The 17379-nt window shown below is 40.4% G+C and overlaps 1 protein-coding gene across 2 annotated transcripts; it reads right to left on the bottom strand.

The window, feature by feature from the left end:
- Window positions 1-995: 995 nt before the first annotated feature.
- On the bottom strand, window positions 996-13980 carry tpm1 (tropomyosin 1 (alpha); the record flags this gene model as incomplete). 2 transcript variants are annotated; one of them, XM_079500637.1, is made up of 9 exons in its annotated part: window positions 13753-13980; window positions 12922-13047; window positions 9360-9493; window positions 8729-8846; window positions 8314-8384; window positions 7420-7495; window positions 7151-7213; window positions 6962-7031; window positions 996-2147 (listed from the first exon to the last, which is right to left on the bottom strand). In XM_079500637.1, exons 1-9 carry the CDS (start codon window positions 13864-13866, stop codon window positions 2065-2067), a joined length of 855 nt encoding a protein of 284 aa, XP_079356763.1. In that variant the 5' UTR covers window positions 13867-13980. The 2 variants fall into 2 exon arrangements, with proteins under 2 accessions (XP_079356763.1, XP_079356764.1); XM_079500638.1 differs by lacking the exon at window positions 996-2147 and adding an exon at window positions 6167-6249 and having other exon boundaries at window positions 13753-13977.
- Window positions 13981-17379: the final 3399 nt, after the last annotated feature.

Raw genomic sequence — 17379 nt, 5'->3', positions numbered from 1 at the left:
CAAAGTATGCCAGAGTAATGAGGGTGCAAAAGTGAGGTGGATTTAGAGATTGCATCCCATACATTGTCTATGAGAGAAACATTTTATAAATAAAGTTAAATATTTTAAAAAGTATAAACTTTTTCAAAAAAACGTTTTCACCAATGAAAATTCAAAGATAGATGAACATTTTAAAGTTTGAATGGAGTTTCAAAGTGAAAGTATGACAGAGTAATAAGAGCACAAAAAAGTCAACTGTGAAAAATGGGACGTTTCTCCCATCGACTCTCATTATAAAGAATGTAAAAAAAAGTTTAAAAGTTTAAAAGTTAAAAAAGTATAAACAATTGTAAAAATAAAAATGCAAGCATAAATAACTGCAGAGAGCTGAACAGTTTGAAGTTTGAACTAAATTTCTAGCATAAAGTGTGTGAAAGTAGTAGGAGTACAAAGTAAGTGGCGGAATAAAGAATAATAAATATAAACTGGCAATAACTAGTGTGTGCTCGCTGTTGCGAGCCCACAATAATAAAGTGTTACAATTACAATAGTCTGGTTGCCCTGTTAGGGCAACCACACTAATAAAGCTGTAAGATGAACAGGTAACCAGACAGTGGGCTTGTGGTTAGAGTGTCCACGCTGAAACTGGGAGGTCGGGGTTCGATCCCCGGCTGGGTCATACCAAAGACTGTAAAAATGGGACCCAATGCCTCCCTGCTTGCCCCCCCAGCATCAAAGGGTTGGATTGGGGGGTCAAATCAACTAATGAAATGATTCCCGAGCGTGGCATGGCTGCAGCTCACCGCTCCAAGAGATGGGTCAAATGCAAAGAACGTGTGACAAATCGTATGACTTTGATGGACATGGTTCTGACACTACCCAAATTCATACTTTGTCACATGCCAGAAAACTCTTATAACTCACCTGAAAAAGCAATTGCATTGACAGTATAGGGCATAGGCTATTGGCCATTTTATATATATCATATGTCAGCACAATTTACAGCACAAAACAAATTAGAAAATCTCAAACGTGTGCTTTTATTTATATTCACTATTTGTACATTTCAGTTATCATATACATTTGAAACATGATGTACATTAACGAAACATTGGTAAAACGATGCACAACCAGATAACCAAAGATCATTCTATTAGACAAGATGAACAAATTTTGAACTGTGGTTTAAAGAAAAAGACAAATGTACTGAAAAGTATGTTTATGTTCCCACAAACAAAATGCTTTACATTGTAATTAATTTCACACAGAAACATAAATAAACTTTGGGAGTGAAGAAAGATACCTGTATAACCACCGTTACAAATGAACGTAAATAAAATAAAATTGATTTTTGGCCTTCATAAAAAAGGTAGTCAAAAAATAATTACATTTCCCCAAACCGTTTGATAATACAGTAGCACCAGTATACATATGATACAGTACAACCAGGCATATTCAATGTCTACTTACACTCCTGAAGAAACTGGGATGGAAGGGCAAGGACAGACAATATTAACATGTGCATGACATTGAGGTTTAATTAAGTGCAAAATTTCTCCACTTTGTCCTTTGATAGAAATGTATAGTATGTGCATTACCAAATGCTGGTTAGGTTGTACCAGACTAACAACATTGTAGATTTATAACACCCTTTTAACCAATGCACATGTATTTTTACCACATGACTTGTCAAGCAAAACACAATTATTTCAGAATGCATACATTGTTACAAGAATAAAAATCAGCTCGCAAAGAACGGTTTCTCAATTTGGGTCTCATTAAGGAAATGTTATACCATCCCTTTTACACAGTAGAATCCTCACTGTTAATTTACCCATTTGGTAACTTACATTTGTTCACTTTTATAGTTAAAAGAACACTGAGGATTTTACTGTGTTCCGTTGTTCTTCGGTTGAGTTCCACTTAAAGCAGTACGGTGCAATAACAATAGCATCTGGCCGTTTGTACTCCATGGAGATGGAATGGAAGGAGGGTGGTTTATGGCAAGCAAGGTGCAGGTACAAAAAGCCAAAACCTGTGTGTGTGTGTGTGTGTGTGTGTGTGTGAGTGAGAGAGACAATGTTTTCACATATTATTCAGTTCCATTAGAGTCTGGTCCAGCATCTGGTGCATATCGAGGTTCTCTTCTTTAGCATGTGACAGTTTCTCTGTGAGAACATCAAATGAACAACATTAACTATCACACAAACACGCAAGCACTATTCAATCAGATGTTTAGTTTGCATTAATACTAAAGCTGGCCACAATGTATCAGGTCAGTCACAAATCTAACCAATCATGTAACACAGTGGTTCCCAAACAATGGGTCTGGCCCAATTTTGGGGTCGCAGACTCATTTTTAAGGGGCACGTGTCATGCTTGAGCTTGTAGATGGGCTATTATCACCGTTTTGAGAATAGGCTCAGAATATATTTTTTGTTAAGTTTGGGTGCCAGGTAGACACCAAATTAGGGTGGCACCGATATATCAGCCACATATCTGTATCGGACGATATTTGCCGTTATCGGTCAATATCAGTATCGGCCAATATCGGTATCGGCAAATACAACTGACATTAACGGATGGCAGTAGCCAATATTTATCTTTTGTTGATAAGCATACATTTTGTGTAAATTCTGAACATTTATTTCTTCTTGTATTGAAGATGTATTTGTTTCCCCTGGCACAAAAGGGGGAAACAAAAACTAAATCACGTATCGGTATCAGTATTGGCTATGGGCTAAATTGTTACTTTAAACATCGGAATTGGCCAAGAACTTCTATATCGGTACATCCCTACACCAAATGTATCTTTTGGATCTCAAGCTAAAACATTTGCGAACCACTGATCAAACCAGACATAACAAGGGTGATTGCAGGCAAGCAAACCATGCACACTGATTACAGCTTACGACAAAACGTTGTCTATATATAGAATGCATTGATATAATACAATATACACTACATCCATATAAATCCACCAATATAATGCAGCGTTATTGTTTTTTAATAGGTTCCGTCTAATGTGCGTACTTTAGTAATCCCTGATTTTGAGTGCACAATACTGTGTGTACACAAGCAGCAACACAATATCTCGAGCAGAGCAGGCATCATACAATGCAAACATAATTTTCCTGAATACTTGTACAGTATACACATTTAAAGTACATGGTTAAAATGTAACAGTCACTGTTTAGTCCTCATTCAAGACCAATCTTAGTTCATTAGTGAGAAGGCGTTTTTTCTCAAGTTGCTGATAGAGAGGATCTTTGCAGTCAGAAAGCAAGTAGAAAGGAGGAAAGAAAAGAAGAGGATTTAGTGGAAAACTGGAAAAGTGCAGAGAATGTACCATGCCAGTTGTACTACTGTACCTACCTCATCTGGAACAGGTCAGTGTAGGAACCCCCCCATGAGAACTTGTATTACTGAAGCTAAAGCATAAGACCTGGTTTATACTTAGTCGTGTGCTCAGTCGGTGGCTGAGCAGATCAGCCATTTTCAATGCACGACACCGTACGCAACCAAGAATAGACTAAATAATTTAGTCTTATGCTTCCCAAAACGATTTAACAACTGAAATGACCGGTAAGTGACAATGAGGTACGGCAAAGTATAAATTAGGCTTGAGCAACCGGGATGTATGAAAATCAAAAGGGATATATATATAAATAAAGTAATAAAACGGTATGGTAAAAATCACGGTCCTCTCACTTATCTCACTCGCTTATCTCACTGACAATATCAGTCACTAGAACCAAGGACAGGTGTTTAAATGAATCTATCATGGTTCAAGTAGAGTTTGAAGTTACACACATTTGAAAGTGAAATATCCCTTTAATACTTCTACATGAGGATGTTTAGGTAAATAAACGAAGAGTATGATATTGTACCATATACCATTCTATATAGTCATATCAGCAGTCAAACGTGGTCAATTCTCATGGATAATCAACATCTGATAACAGTCATTAGCACAGGCACTGTATCCGACTATAAACGTGAAGACAAATTTGAGACCATAAGGAAGTTGGCTTAACTGTTTTACTTTAAAAAAAATTAAGCATTAATCATTCATGACCAATACTTTTAGACGGGCAACTGCAAATGTTTTCCAAATTCTCTGGAATATACGAGTTTTAATCAAAGAAGAACCAGCAAGTGTAAATCTATAATTTATTTAGATTAGTGACAGGATACTGTACAAAGATCTCATGAGTCATCACTAGCATCCCAATGGATTCAAACAATCTCTCATCCTAAAGTACTTCGTCCACCACCACCACCACCACGATGAGGCTAAAAAGATCCTACAAAAGCCTCATTGATGCTTCTCGTGATGATATTTTATCCAGTTGAAAATACATCCCTCGTCCAACGGCATGTCGCACAGTACTTCTTCCACTGAAGCACAGATTAGGCTATACTGCACTATATCCTCTCCATTTCCAACGATTACTCCACCTGGCCACATTCTCTGTAACAATCAACGCTGATTCATGCCTTCTGCTTTTCAAAACATTTCCAATGTCTTCTACTCCTGCCACAATACTAAAGGTGTTGAAAAGTGCTAGCATGCATCAGTTTTAAAATCATGAGAGCAGTCGCAACTCAGTTCAGCTACTATGGTTGCAATGCCCGCGAAATTGAGACTATACTTGGAACTAGTAAAACGGTCTTCAGTTTCACAAACAAACAATGAAATACATAAAATTAAGGCTTACTGGTTTTATTTGAGCCATGAGAATAGAAAAAAAAGGAAAGTTCAAAAAAGAAAAAGGACAGATTAAAGAGATACAGCTTACATAGAAGGAAAGGACGTTTATTTTTACACAACGCAGAGAGATTCTAAGATTCTGTACAAGAGATGGGATCCAACTAACGTTGACATGAGGTGAAAACATGAGGAGAGGAAAGCAAAAAAGACAGAGAGGGGCTGGGAAAATGGAGAGCAGGCTGAAGAGAGCGGACAGATGCCGCTCAGCCGGCAGGAGGCGTCTTTGATGTGGTGTGAACAATTTATCTGTGTGGAAGAGAAGAAGTAGAGTGAGCCAGGGGGGCTTGCTGGGCAAGAAGGGGCAGTGAAATATTGGGATGCGCACCACAAATCCACGCACGGCAGAACCACGATGCACCTCCTAACCACTTAAGATTTTTGAAAATGTTCAACTTTAATGTCATGCCCCAAAAATGGACGCCAGTTTAAACGTGGAGATACATTCCAGCCTCAAGATTCAACACACAAAGTCAAGGTTGGAATAACCAGCCCTTGATTGTTGTTGAATTGTGTGGAGAAGCACACCAAGTCATTCTTAAAACAGTGTACCATGTGAATCTCACATGGGGAGACCAGCCAGGATGATGGTAGACCATGACATTTCAACCGATAAAATGGTGCAACAAGAAAGGTCCTCCACAAACATACAAGTGGCCTTTCTTCCAGACAGAAGTAGACCATGTTAGTAGTCAAAACAAGTGACAGGGAGTGAGTTATGCTTGATAGAGAGGGATTAACCCTGGACTACAAGCATAATCAACAAGACTCATTAAAGGTTTTCGTTGAATACAATCTAGTGCATCAACAGAATTCTCACATGCTGGAGAGCTTTACAAAACTATAGTCAATACTTAATTAAGAATAATAAAGACAAGAAAAAGGGAAAATGCACAAACTCACACAGAACACCGATTACCTTCAACTTAAAAGTAATTCAGTTGAAACAACACTGATTACTTTCAATTTAAAGAGTAATGCAGTCGAAAGAGAATAAACCCCTAAATAAAGACCCTCCATACTGTCTTCTGTTCAAACAAGGACTGACACTGCTGACGCAACGCAGCATTTCTTCATAGCCACACTTGTCAGGAAGGAAGTATATGAGAGTGACTAATCCACTTTCGGTTATTGTGGTTTCACTTTTGACTATACAGCAGTGGCTTTTAATACCACCTTAGTATTATACTTGGCCTATACAAATAATTTTGAATGTTAAGCTGGATGAATAGTCTCAAAATTTTAGGAACAGAGACAGATGGAGGAAGGGCTTGCTATAATGAACGTATACATGAGCACAGGCAGGACATGAGAGGGTGACAAGTGCAGAGTGCTTGAATGTAGAGGGGAAGTGGGGGTTGGGTGTGTGGAGGGGGTGACAAAGGGCACACGCAGGCAGGAGTAGGTGGTAGTGAATTACATGGAGGTCATGTCGTTGAGGGCGTGGTCCAGCTCCTCGCTGATGGCCTTGTACTTGAGTTTCTGGGCATACAACTCATCTATTGGGGTAGCAGGGGGTACAGGTGAGGTGAGGTGGTGGGAGGGGATGGCAGCATACATGGAAAGGTAGGCGGTGAAGAGTGGAGCAACCAGGCCACAGAGAGAGAAGATACACAAGCCATGACAGGCAGACAAACAAAACGGGAAAAGAGAAGGAAGTTATAGCAGAGGATGACAGAATAGAATTGTAACAGAGGCCATGGCAAATTCCTACACGCCGCGTTCCAAGGAATGTAACACCCATTTCCATACCAAAACAGCAACTGCCTCAGCCTTCATAATTACTATGACAGCCATGTGAAACATTCTTCTACCCACACATGATTTACCTTCACCCCTTGCCCGAAGTCAATAATCTACCAGTAAAACTGCATATCCTGATAAGAAGTAAACATATCCTAACACTGTGAAGCCATAACTCACTTCCACCTACAGAAACAAAGTACACTATGCCAGAAAAGTTATGGACCGCGACAAGAAGATATATAGCTGGGTTTGAAAAAGAACAGTAATGAATATAAAGGGAGGAAATGGAAATGGTTCTGAAACAAAGAAATGAATAAGCTTAAGTGGGACAATTTTGCAGAGAGAAAAAAAAAGTTGTAACAACCACTTACCCTCATCAATGTGACTTAAAACTTAATTACCTTGGAAAAATACTGAGGAAAGTTCTACAATACCACTCTGAAGTGAAAATTAAGAAAATCATACCTTCCAGGTCATCAATGGTCTTCTCAAGCTTGGCTACTGATCTCTCAGCGAACTCAGCACGAGTCTCAGCCTGTGGTGGAGGGACAGATTTAATTAGAACTCTTTCACAGTGTCATGCTGATCCTACAGCAAGTATAAAATAACATGGCCTCTGGCCAACATCTCCAGATAAGGCCCTGGGAAACTTGCCTCCTTCAGTTTGTCTGTGAGGACCTTGATCTCCTCCTCGTACTTGTCCTCCTTCTGCGAGTACTGTAAGACGGAAAAGAGTAATACGAGTCAAATACATGAATGGCAATTTGTCGGCTTATTTTCATACAGTACATGTAAGATGGTCGCTGCCTATGAAATAAAGGACTTCTGTGTGGCACTCCAGGCTCTTTTGTTCCCTACCCACCAAGGACATGGAGGAGCTGAGGGATTCAATGGGCATGCATTGGTCTACAAGCCACACATACCTTCTCAGCCTGGGCCTCCAGTGACTTCAGGGTGTTGGTCACAGTTTTCAACTCTTCCTCAAGCTCAGCGCATTTGCTGGTGTTTTAGACAAGGGGAGGGGGGTCAAGTGCAAAAGAATAGAAGAAGGATGGGAGGAAACGGAAAGGATGACAAAGTAGGGGGGGATAAAGAAGTACACAGACCAGGGGATAGACACAAAAAAGGGATAGGAAAAGTAAGAAAAGGGGTAGAGGAAAGAAAAAACAAAAAAGTAAGAACTAAGTAGATTCAAAGAAGAGAGAAACCCAAAGTGCCCCAACGGGGCAGGAATGCAACGTTTTTTTTTTAGTAGAGTCTAAAAGTAAACATGCTTTAGTATAAAAGTTAGTTCATGTAGTTAATATATTTCACATAAGTCTCTTTAAATATGAGAGTTTAAATTGTTGCACACATCCTGCCAAGTTAGAGGTGTGAAAGAGTCAAAGATGCCCGGAATAAAATAAATAAGCGTGAATAATGAAAAGCCCAACAAGTGGAACAAACAAGACAGAGATTTCATTCAACAAGGTGAATGAAAGTCAAAAGAGAAGAGACTCCTACCAAAGATGCATCTGTCGTTATGTCTGCAGTACCTTTGTAACGGATGAGTCTAGTGTTTTTAGGCTGTGCTCCAAAACTCTGAGCTGTTCCTCCGCTCTTCGAGTCCGTCTGTTAGTGGGTGTGGCATACGATACCCAAAGCCATTCAAACCAGTGTGCATGCAAATGACCAGCACATGCAATAAGAACAAAGGGCACATTGCACATATTGAGAACAGGTCTTTGTGTTTTGAGGATTAGTTATTACAAAACCAGCTGTTAAGAAACCTCAGCAGCCATGCAGGTTAGAAGTGTAGATGTGTGTAGAGGTCTTACCCCTCGTTAAGCTCAGCACGCTCCTCTGTGCGTTCCAGCTCACTCTCAACGATGACGAGCTTACGGGCGACCTTTAGGTGTAGCACAACAAGTGTTACAATACAGTCAATACACACCAAATGGTATTAATTTAACTCTGAGAGTGTACAAATGGACCCAAATGGACCCTTACGGTTCCATTTGGGTACATTGGCACACTCTCAGAGTTAAATTATGGATTTTATTATAATATTTTTGTAACATAAATAAATAAATAACGTGTACTTTTTTGATGTACAGTAGTGTGTAGGTTGGCAACTTGGCATGTATACTTTGTGATTACAGATGAAAGACTTCAATCTTTTTAATATTTATGATTGTAAGCATGGAAGCATGGGGTGGCTCCTGTAAGTCTGCCAACATCTGGGAAACTCGCCTCCTCATATTTGCGGTCAGCCTCCTCAGCGATGTGTTTGGCCTCTTTAAGCTGGATCTCCTGCAGCTCCATCTTCTCCTCGTCCTTCATGGCCCTGTTCTCAATGACCTTCATGCCTCTGTGAGAGGAAAAAACAGGCAGGAGGCGTTAAGAGTCACCTACTCATGTAAAAAAGCTGCAACTTAATGCGGATCAATGCGCCCGGACGGGCAGACAGAACGCAGGTGGGAAGATGCCAGACACGGGTCCTCCCGGAGGACACACATTAATACTGGGTGGTGAATCTTTAATATGCCCTTCCAAAGTCAAGGGCTGACAGCTTCCCTCTGCAGCAGAGGTATGGGATATAGTATAGTTTTACATTTGAGATGACAGTAAAGGACTGTACACTGTCAGGCTCTGCTACTGTGACAACATTAAGCTCTGCTGCACAGAGGGGCTGTTTGTATCCAAAACAAAAGCGAAGGGAAACACAGCCACATGGCCTATTTATCCACAGCATCCCAGTCTGCCTGCCACTGAATACAGCTCATGTTTGCTCAAACAGTCTGGGGAGCTGCTTGAGCAAAATGTACACAAAAGGAGAACAATAAAGAGATTCCAAATGTGTGTCTGTCTAAAAGGAACCCACCTCTCGCTCTCATCAGCAGCCTTCTCAGCCTCCTCCAGCTTGGTCAAGGCGGTTGCCAGACGCTCCTGAGCACGATCCAACTCCTCCTCCACCAGCTGGATACGTCTGTTAAGGGAAGCGACATCGGCCTCAGCCTAATGGGGAAGAAGAGGAGATGAGAATGTAAGAAATGTTGTAGACAAAAACAAGATCAGGGTTTACGCACGGATATATACACACATGTCTACACACAAAGGCAAATACAAAACATCAATGCAAAGAATGCAGGCGAGTTAGATTTTTTCCACTATGCCCTAATGTCTACAGTAGTACTATACGGCATCAATTCCAAGTGTCTTAACTCTTAACATTAATCCTGATGCTATTTTTTGGGCATGCCATTATCTAGGTGAAATTTCTGTTTAATAATAATAACGTTTTTAAATAGCCAAAGAATAAAATAGGGCTTAAGTGGTTAAGAGTTAAATTAACAAACACTCCAGAGTTTACAGTGCAATTGAGGTCTCTGATGTCATTTTTGGCCCTGAGCTGAAAGTAAACATTGTTAAAATGCTTCTCAATGAGAATCTCTAATGAGAACAACGTCCCAGGATGCAAGAAGGTTGAATACCTAGCCTCATTAGTCAAGCCCCTGGAGAACAAGGCTGGGGGCTATTCAACTGTACTACTACTGTCAATGCACACACAATCACAGATTTGTCCCAAGGTGAAGCGCCAATGTGTTTTATTCTGTAATTTACTAAATTGTACACGACCATAGGGTGTAAGAAGTACTGCAAGTTAAACGGAATTAGTATATTTAAGGATGGTCATCATTAAGAGACTTAGAGACGTGAGAAGAACCACAATAGTAAAGTTTGCTCAATGAGTAATTACTGTATTTATTAAATAAGTTGTCTGGACCTGTGGAAACCTGTATCACTTCTCCATTACTGGCCTGTTGGGCTAGGCCTGTGTATGAGACCTGTGGTAAGAATGTATAATCTTACAATAGAAAATGTGTGGTGAGGCAGTGCAATGTGTGTGTGTGTGTGTGTTTTAAGAAGACAAACTCCAAGGTCTCTTCACCTCGCTAGCCTAGTAACTCACTCTGTAAAGACTGAGTGTGCTGTGCAGGGGCAAAGTGCACCAAGTCGTGAATAGTGACAAAAGAGTCGTGACTGTAGTTACCAGTGAAAAACAGATAAATGTATCAGCTCAAACACTGGTTTCAACTCCACCCCCCAAAAAAACACCCCATGTTTGCTCAAATCTACTAAAGATAGGCCATATATTGAGCTTGTCGAGATTATAAAGTACTGCAGTTAAAAAACATTTTCTACATAGATTTATATTTATTTCCCTCTCCTAATAGCTGCTGCATGGTTTCTCATAGTAGGAAGGAAACTCACTCTTTGAACAGAACACCCCTTGTCCTTATAAGGGCATTGTATAGGCTACACTACACAGCAATGCACTGGTTCCTCTATGCATTTCCTGGTGAGGAAATGCATGCAGAACAATATTAATGTCACTGCAACTGATCACTTACCCTGGGCTAACGTTAGTCTGGGCAATAAAACCGTGATGTGGGACTGACATACACACCGTTGTACGATTAAATAAGATCAGTTTACAGCACTGCGGGGTAGCAGCTTCTAAGGGTAGCAGACGTTCCCCTATGGAGGGCTGCCTGCTAGCATCGCATCCCCTCCAAATACGTATTCATATTTGTTTTACAGGTTACGTTATAGCGGATGACACGACCGCCATAATAACTGATTTTCTAAAATAATGGTAAAACATGCTTACGTCTTCTCTGCTTTTCCTCTGAGAGAGCAATTCTCTTTGTAATCTCTCGGCTCTCTCTTCAGCACCGTCTGCCTGCTCTTGCAGGGTTTTGATTTTTCGCTTAACTGACTGCACCGTCGCTAGTCCAGACATTGTTATTAAACAACGATGATAACGATAACAAATACTAAAATTGGTTGTTACTGCAGAGAAGTCCCTTAACTGACATGCGGCCAAAAATGACGCCTTGGAATGCACTGTGTTCTGCTTGAAGACAGGCGGAACAGTGCGCCAGCTTTTTAAAGACGCACTCAACAGTGGCAAGTCATTTCCACCGGAAGTAACAATGTTTACACAATGACTCTTTTTAGTGTTTTAGCATTATGCTGCTGTGTGCATCTGCGGTGTACGCACATTAAATATGAATGAGCGATAATTGGTTATTAAACTAATATTGTCACTTGAATTGCTAGAACGCGCCCAGCAGTATACTATTATACTATTACTGAGCATCCATCAGACTCTTTTGGATTGATGGCGAGGTTTCTTGGGTTGAGCTACAACGCCCTCTGCCGGACGTGCTTGAGAAGTACACATAAGTGGTGGAAATACTGTACCAGGCCGGTTCAATGGATAGCCTATTGGTCGATCCATACTATAAACTGCTGTTGATATGCTTAATCTTACATGACGGTTGTTTACCTAAACTGCCCACATTTTGACTGTCATCTTTCTCATTGATACATTGTTGAACGTTGTTGTTTGTCTGTCAGCATGACATTGTCATATGTTTAATGCTTGTGCAACATGCATAAACCCATTTTTTCTAGTGGTTCTGACATATGTTGAGTTGATGTTTTCAGTCAGCCTATTTCCAAGAGGATTTTAGTCGTTTTGAAAATATATGGCTAATAATACGATATCTAAAAATAAATACAAAAAATATTATTTATTTTTTTAAATATATAACTTTAATGAACATTTGGCATGGGCGTGTTCACTCTCAATGCTAATGTAGGCCTACTGTATAGTGTTTCTTTTTTAAGCATTGGCAATGCATAGTTTTCAATTTTCATTTTGTATTATCGAAACATTTAAAAATATTCTGTAGCCTAGGTGTTCAGATTATTTGAGAACTGGAGATTAAATTAATTATTCATTGAATGAAGATTTTTCAATAATTTGTCTAAATATACATTTCCTTGGCTTGAACTGAAATCCTGTCGCACTCGCAAGACTCGGCCACAGCCCCGAAATGTGCGCTCTATCTTGACCATATAAAGCAGTGCGCTATATTTATCCAAGCGTCTCTGCGCTCCGGGAAGACTGTGGCTTGATTCTGCAAGTTCACTTTGTGATATACCAAAGAGTTCACGACAATGAAAATATCTACAATTTATAGCCGAAGCCCAAATAAATACAATAAATTAGATCAGATTGTGGATAGGTCTCTAGCCATACATTCTTTGCGTCGAATCGTGAGTGATTGTGGATTGTGAGCCAGTGAACAGTGAAACGACAACAGTAACATTAACATTATAACATAACATGATTTGCTGTCAGTAGCCTAACGGTGTGTCATATTGACAATCTATTGGCTATAAGCTGGGCAAGTGTGCAACATCTATACCCAGGTAACGCATCCCAATTAGAACGTATAGTCCAGTCACGTTAATGCTGTCGTTTCACAAACTCACAGTGACAAAACAGGACGTGCCAAAGATGTGAAGAGAAAGCTATTAAAGTGCAGGAATAAATGGTGCATTAGTTTGTGTCCAACTTCATTACTTACGTCAGCGGCCTTCTTGTCGGCCACCTCAAGTTTCTCCTGGGCGTCTTTAAGAGCCTCGGAGTACTTGTCCAACTCATCCTCAGTTCCCTTGAGCTTCTTCTGCAGAGCTACCAGGTCGTCCTCAAGCTGAGGTGCGCGTGTTTTTTAAGTGCAGATAGTTTTCAGAGGTGACCAGCGGGAAACAGTGCGTGAGGTGCAGGGCGCACAGGGCGCACAGAGCGCATGACAGAGACAAGACGGACAGACAGATGGAGAAGAGAGAATGGAGATAAAAGTTAGAAGAACTCATGCAAGTGGAATGGATTACCTTCGCCGCCACCTCATCGGCGCTCAGCAACTTTTCCTCCGCAGCCTGGAACTCCTCAAACACTTTATCTCTTTCGTCTTCGGCCATGCGTAATTTCTTTTCCATCTCTCTCATTTCATCCTCTAACTATACATGCATAAAGAAAAAGTCATAACTTACTCAATTAAGTAGCTAGTATACGTTTAAAAATTACAACAAAACATGCATTAACTAAAATAGATTTATTCTTCACTAGAGTCAATTAATTAAGCTACTAGGCCTATACATAATTAAGCTAACATCATTATTGGCATCATTCACTTTCACACCACCAATTGGCCAGTTGAGACGATTAAGAATATCCCCCAAAAACAAGGAAAAAAATGCTTATTCTTAATTTTAAATCCTTATTCGGAATCATCGGTGAAATCAGTTAATCCATATTAGGAGACGATCCATTTAACCGAAGTGCTGCGGCTCTCAGCCACCGGTACTCCTGCTTTTTTCTACGGTTCTTTGGGACGTTCCAAAAAACAAATGCCGACCTGTTTGCTCCTGTCCTCGGCGGCTTTCTTGTCTCCCTCTGCCTGCTCAGCTCTGTCCAAGGCATTCTCCTTGTCGAGCTTAAGCATCTGCATCTTCTTCTTAATGGCATCCATGGCTGTTTATTTGTGTTGTTACTGCACGAAAGAAATCGAGGAGAGGAGGTTTCGAGCGTCTGTGCCTAACTGAACGCAAAGCTGGAGTGCGAGCTCTTCCTGACTGTGCCCTGTCAAATATGTACTTTCAAGGGGGGGCCACTGGATTCCTTTTGGACATCCACTACTTTTTTGGAGTGGGCGTGCGCGGTGCCTTCAGCGTGCCCTGTCGTTTTTTTTAAGGATCAGCTCTGCGATTCGTCGCTTCCAGACATTTGACCGCTGATATGCCTATATATGGGGTGTGATGGGCAAGCCAACAGCTCCTATACAGAAAGCCTTCCTATTCCCAATGTAATAAAAGCCACTGAACGGGCTGAGAAGATGGAGGCAGTTAACTTGAGGGCCACTGGCTGGATGCAGCTTCTATTATCTGTAGTGCAGAAGTGTGTAACAAGTTGGTGGTTGTGTCTTTATTCAGCATCATCTAATGCAATTCTATTTACGACATCACTTTATTCCTGATTAGGTTTGGCTTTCATACTGTCATGTCCTACTGGCTGATTTACCCTGATTAAAATCTGTCACCTATCCTAATCCTAGGGTAACTCGCTTTACCATTAGCTATTTCTCATTTTGGGCCCTGGCAGGCTGGGATCTGGACCAATCTGGTCAGGCTTTCATCAGCTACAGCTACTGTGTGCAGAGACACTTCCTCAGGGATGCATAGCATTACTCCAGTAAAATAGCTTCTGTCAGTGAGAGACTGAAGTCAAACAGGCCCTAGAGTCATTGTTCACAGTCTGAGATATGTAAAATATCTAGGGATTAGGGAGGTGAATAGCCTACTTAGGCTACCTGATAATATATTGGATATCCCCCCTGTACACTGTTGATGTGTGGCTGTAGCTGAGTAGCCCTCTAGGGGCAGTCAAATTAGATGGTATTTGTAGGCTAACCTAATTATAGCCACCAAGCAGTTGTTCGTTGAAGAAGAGAAATGTTAAATATACTATAAACTTTTAATGTCACTAATCCACCAATCAATTGATATTTTATATTGATATTGTATTTTATTATTTTTAAGTGTGGAAGACGTTCTGTTATATGGTTTATAACACAAACAGTTTTACTGCCAGTATGATAAGACTACATACATGGGTTCTTACAGAGCCTCTTCTGCTCTTTGCAAAGATTCTCAAGCAGATATTTTTAGTATTGCCGTCTTAAACACCTGTCTTGGTCATGCAGTAAAGTGTCACTAATACTCTCTGCCAAGTAGAGCTGCTATGGGATATGCCCTGAAAATAATCCTCTATATCCTCCATCTATAGTAACCTACCTAATGTTGTGTCTGTTTCTTATGTCATTACATTGGTAGTACAGCCTGCATAAATAACTATCAGCAATAAAAGCATGTATTGCATGTGTACTGTCAAGTTTAAAATTGTCATACACTTTTGAGCGACCTGGGAACCCATTTAAAAAAAGTTTTTTTCTTTTTGCCTCTGGAGGCTCTTCCTCCTTTTTTGTGTAAAACAGGAACTCTGCTTGGCTCCTCCCTTTTCTTAGTCCATATCCTCCTGGGTGCTTCTGTGTTTATTTCTACTAACAGCAACATTACAGGTTTAAGCCAGCAGTGAGAGATTCCCTTTTTCTAAGATACATTTTTGTGGCTTTTATGCCTTTGTTGAGAGGACAGTAGACTGACAGGAAATGGGGAGAGAGATGGGGATCGAGTGACACGCAGCAAAGGTTGTCGGGATCGGGATTCGAACCTGGCTGGCAATGCAGCCTAGGCCCTAGGCTGCATTGCCAGCCAGGTTCGAATCCCGATCCCGGCCCTAGGGTGCCCAGACCACCACGGCGGCGGCCCAGGCAGAGAGATTCACTTTTGAATGCCACAGCAAAACAAAGGTTTATACCGAGGTCTGATAATCCTGCAAGCACCTGTTGTACAGTCTCAGGCAGGCATTTGTTAAAAGGAATACTGATAATAGGGGCGAAATAGTGTCAACCAAGTCCTGGGTTCAGTTCAGTTCAGTTTATTTTATTTTGGTCATAAAAACATTACATTACATGTATTCATTTCGTCGTGTTTTTTTTTATTTTACACTTGTTGTGTCCTTGTTCCTCTCAGCCCTCCGTTTCCTGTCTCACTGCTGTTCTATTTGAAGAACATACTGAAAAATGAAAAGAAACAAAGGTTGTAGGTTATGGTTTGTCTTTGTTTGTGGTCAGCTTCTCCCTATTATTTTCCAGAATACCAATCTTGGCAGAGTGTGTGTTCTGTTACACTTTCTTCTTTCATGCATTTCTCAATGCGTGAGCAATGCGGTAAAATGTTTGTGAGGTAAAATGTTTACTCGATTATATCACAAACAATGCATGTACAGTATAGTACAAACAAGGACTGCATAATGACACATTGTTCATCTGTAAGTGTTATAAAGTGTAAATTATACCATTACATTTTATTACTGACAGTAAGCGCTTTGGGCCTGCATGACTTTCTTCTTTACTTTTGAATTGCAATTTGATCTAATACTAATTGTATAGTAGTTTAGTTTCACTACTCAGGGGAGGTCTGTGGTGGCATGCTGGATTTGCTGAGGCATTCTGGGAATGAAAATAACCTCCATTATCATGTTTTCCTTCAACATATTGAAACTGTAAAAATAGCCCTAGGTCCTGAGCCTGCTTTGAAGTGAGCAGTCACAAAGCTTTTTCTCTGTCTAGAGTTGCCTTCCAAACTCAGATGTTGGAAAATTAGAGGTAATGGAAGCGTTACTGTGCTCACACGTACAGGTTTAGTTATTTACAGGTGCGCTCTGGAGATAGTGAAAGAAATCAAAAGACATGCTCAGGTTGTCTTTAATTTCACCATATTAAAGGGCATTATAATAAATGGCAACAACAGACAGAGAGAGAGCTTTTGAAATTGTACTGTCAGTGTTTTGGCTGTGGCAGCTTTCTGGAGCTACAGAGTTTCCCTTTCCATGCCTCTGAAGTTAAAAATTCTCCAGAGGTATATAATTTTGTGCTCTTTGGGAGGAAAAAAAGCAACCCACAGCTACTCAAAGTCAAGTCTGCTTCTGAGCCTTTGTCAGAGAATCTAATGCTGTCTTCCAAAAAGCATTGCATTGTAAAATACAAGCCATTTAATAGTACAAGATGATTCTGTATACAAATCTCATTCAGATAAAAAAAACTATAAAATCCCAGTCTTAATTTACAGGTAAATTTGGTTCCTTTTGGACAACAATGAAGACAGGAGTTAATAATAATAATAATAGTTTGCTGTGTAGTGGTCAAAACAGTGTGTCTTTCATGCGTGAGGATCACCAGGTTAAGCTATAGGAATCGACACAGTGCTCTCCCTGCTAGGTGGCAGACAGCTGAGATGCTCTGTCCAGACATTTCCTGATCAAGAATGCATTCCTCTGTGTCTGGCTGCAAGAATTAGTCCTGTCATGATAGCACAATTGCTGTTCTTTTACATGGATGGACAGTGGACTTGATAGTGATTCCAAT

The sequence above is a fragment of the Electrona antarctica genome, assembly GCF_951216825.1.
Source record: "Electrona antarctica genome assembly, chromosome: 5".
NCBI lineage: Eukaryota > Metazoa > Chordata > Actinopteri > Myctophiformes > Myctophidae > Electrona > Electrona antarctica.
The sequence above is the reverse complement of the archived record's forward strand: the minus strand, read 5'-3'. Positions and strand labels throughout refer to the sequence as shown.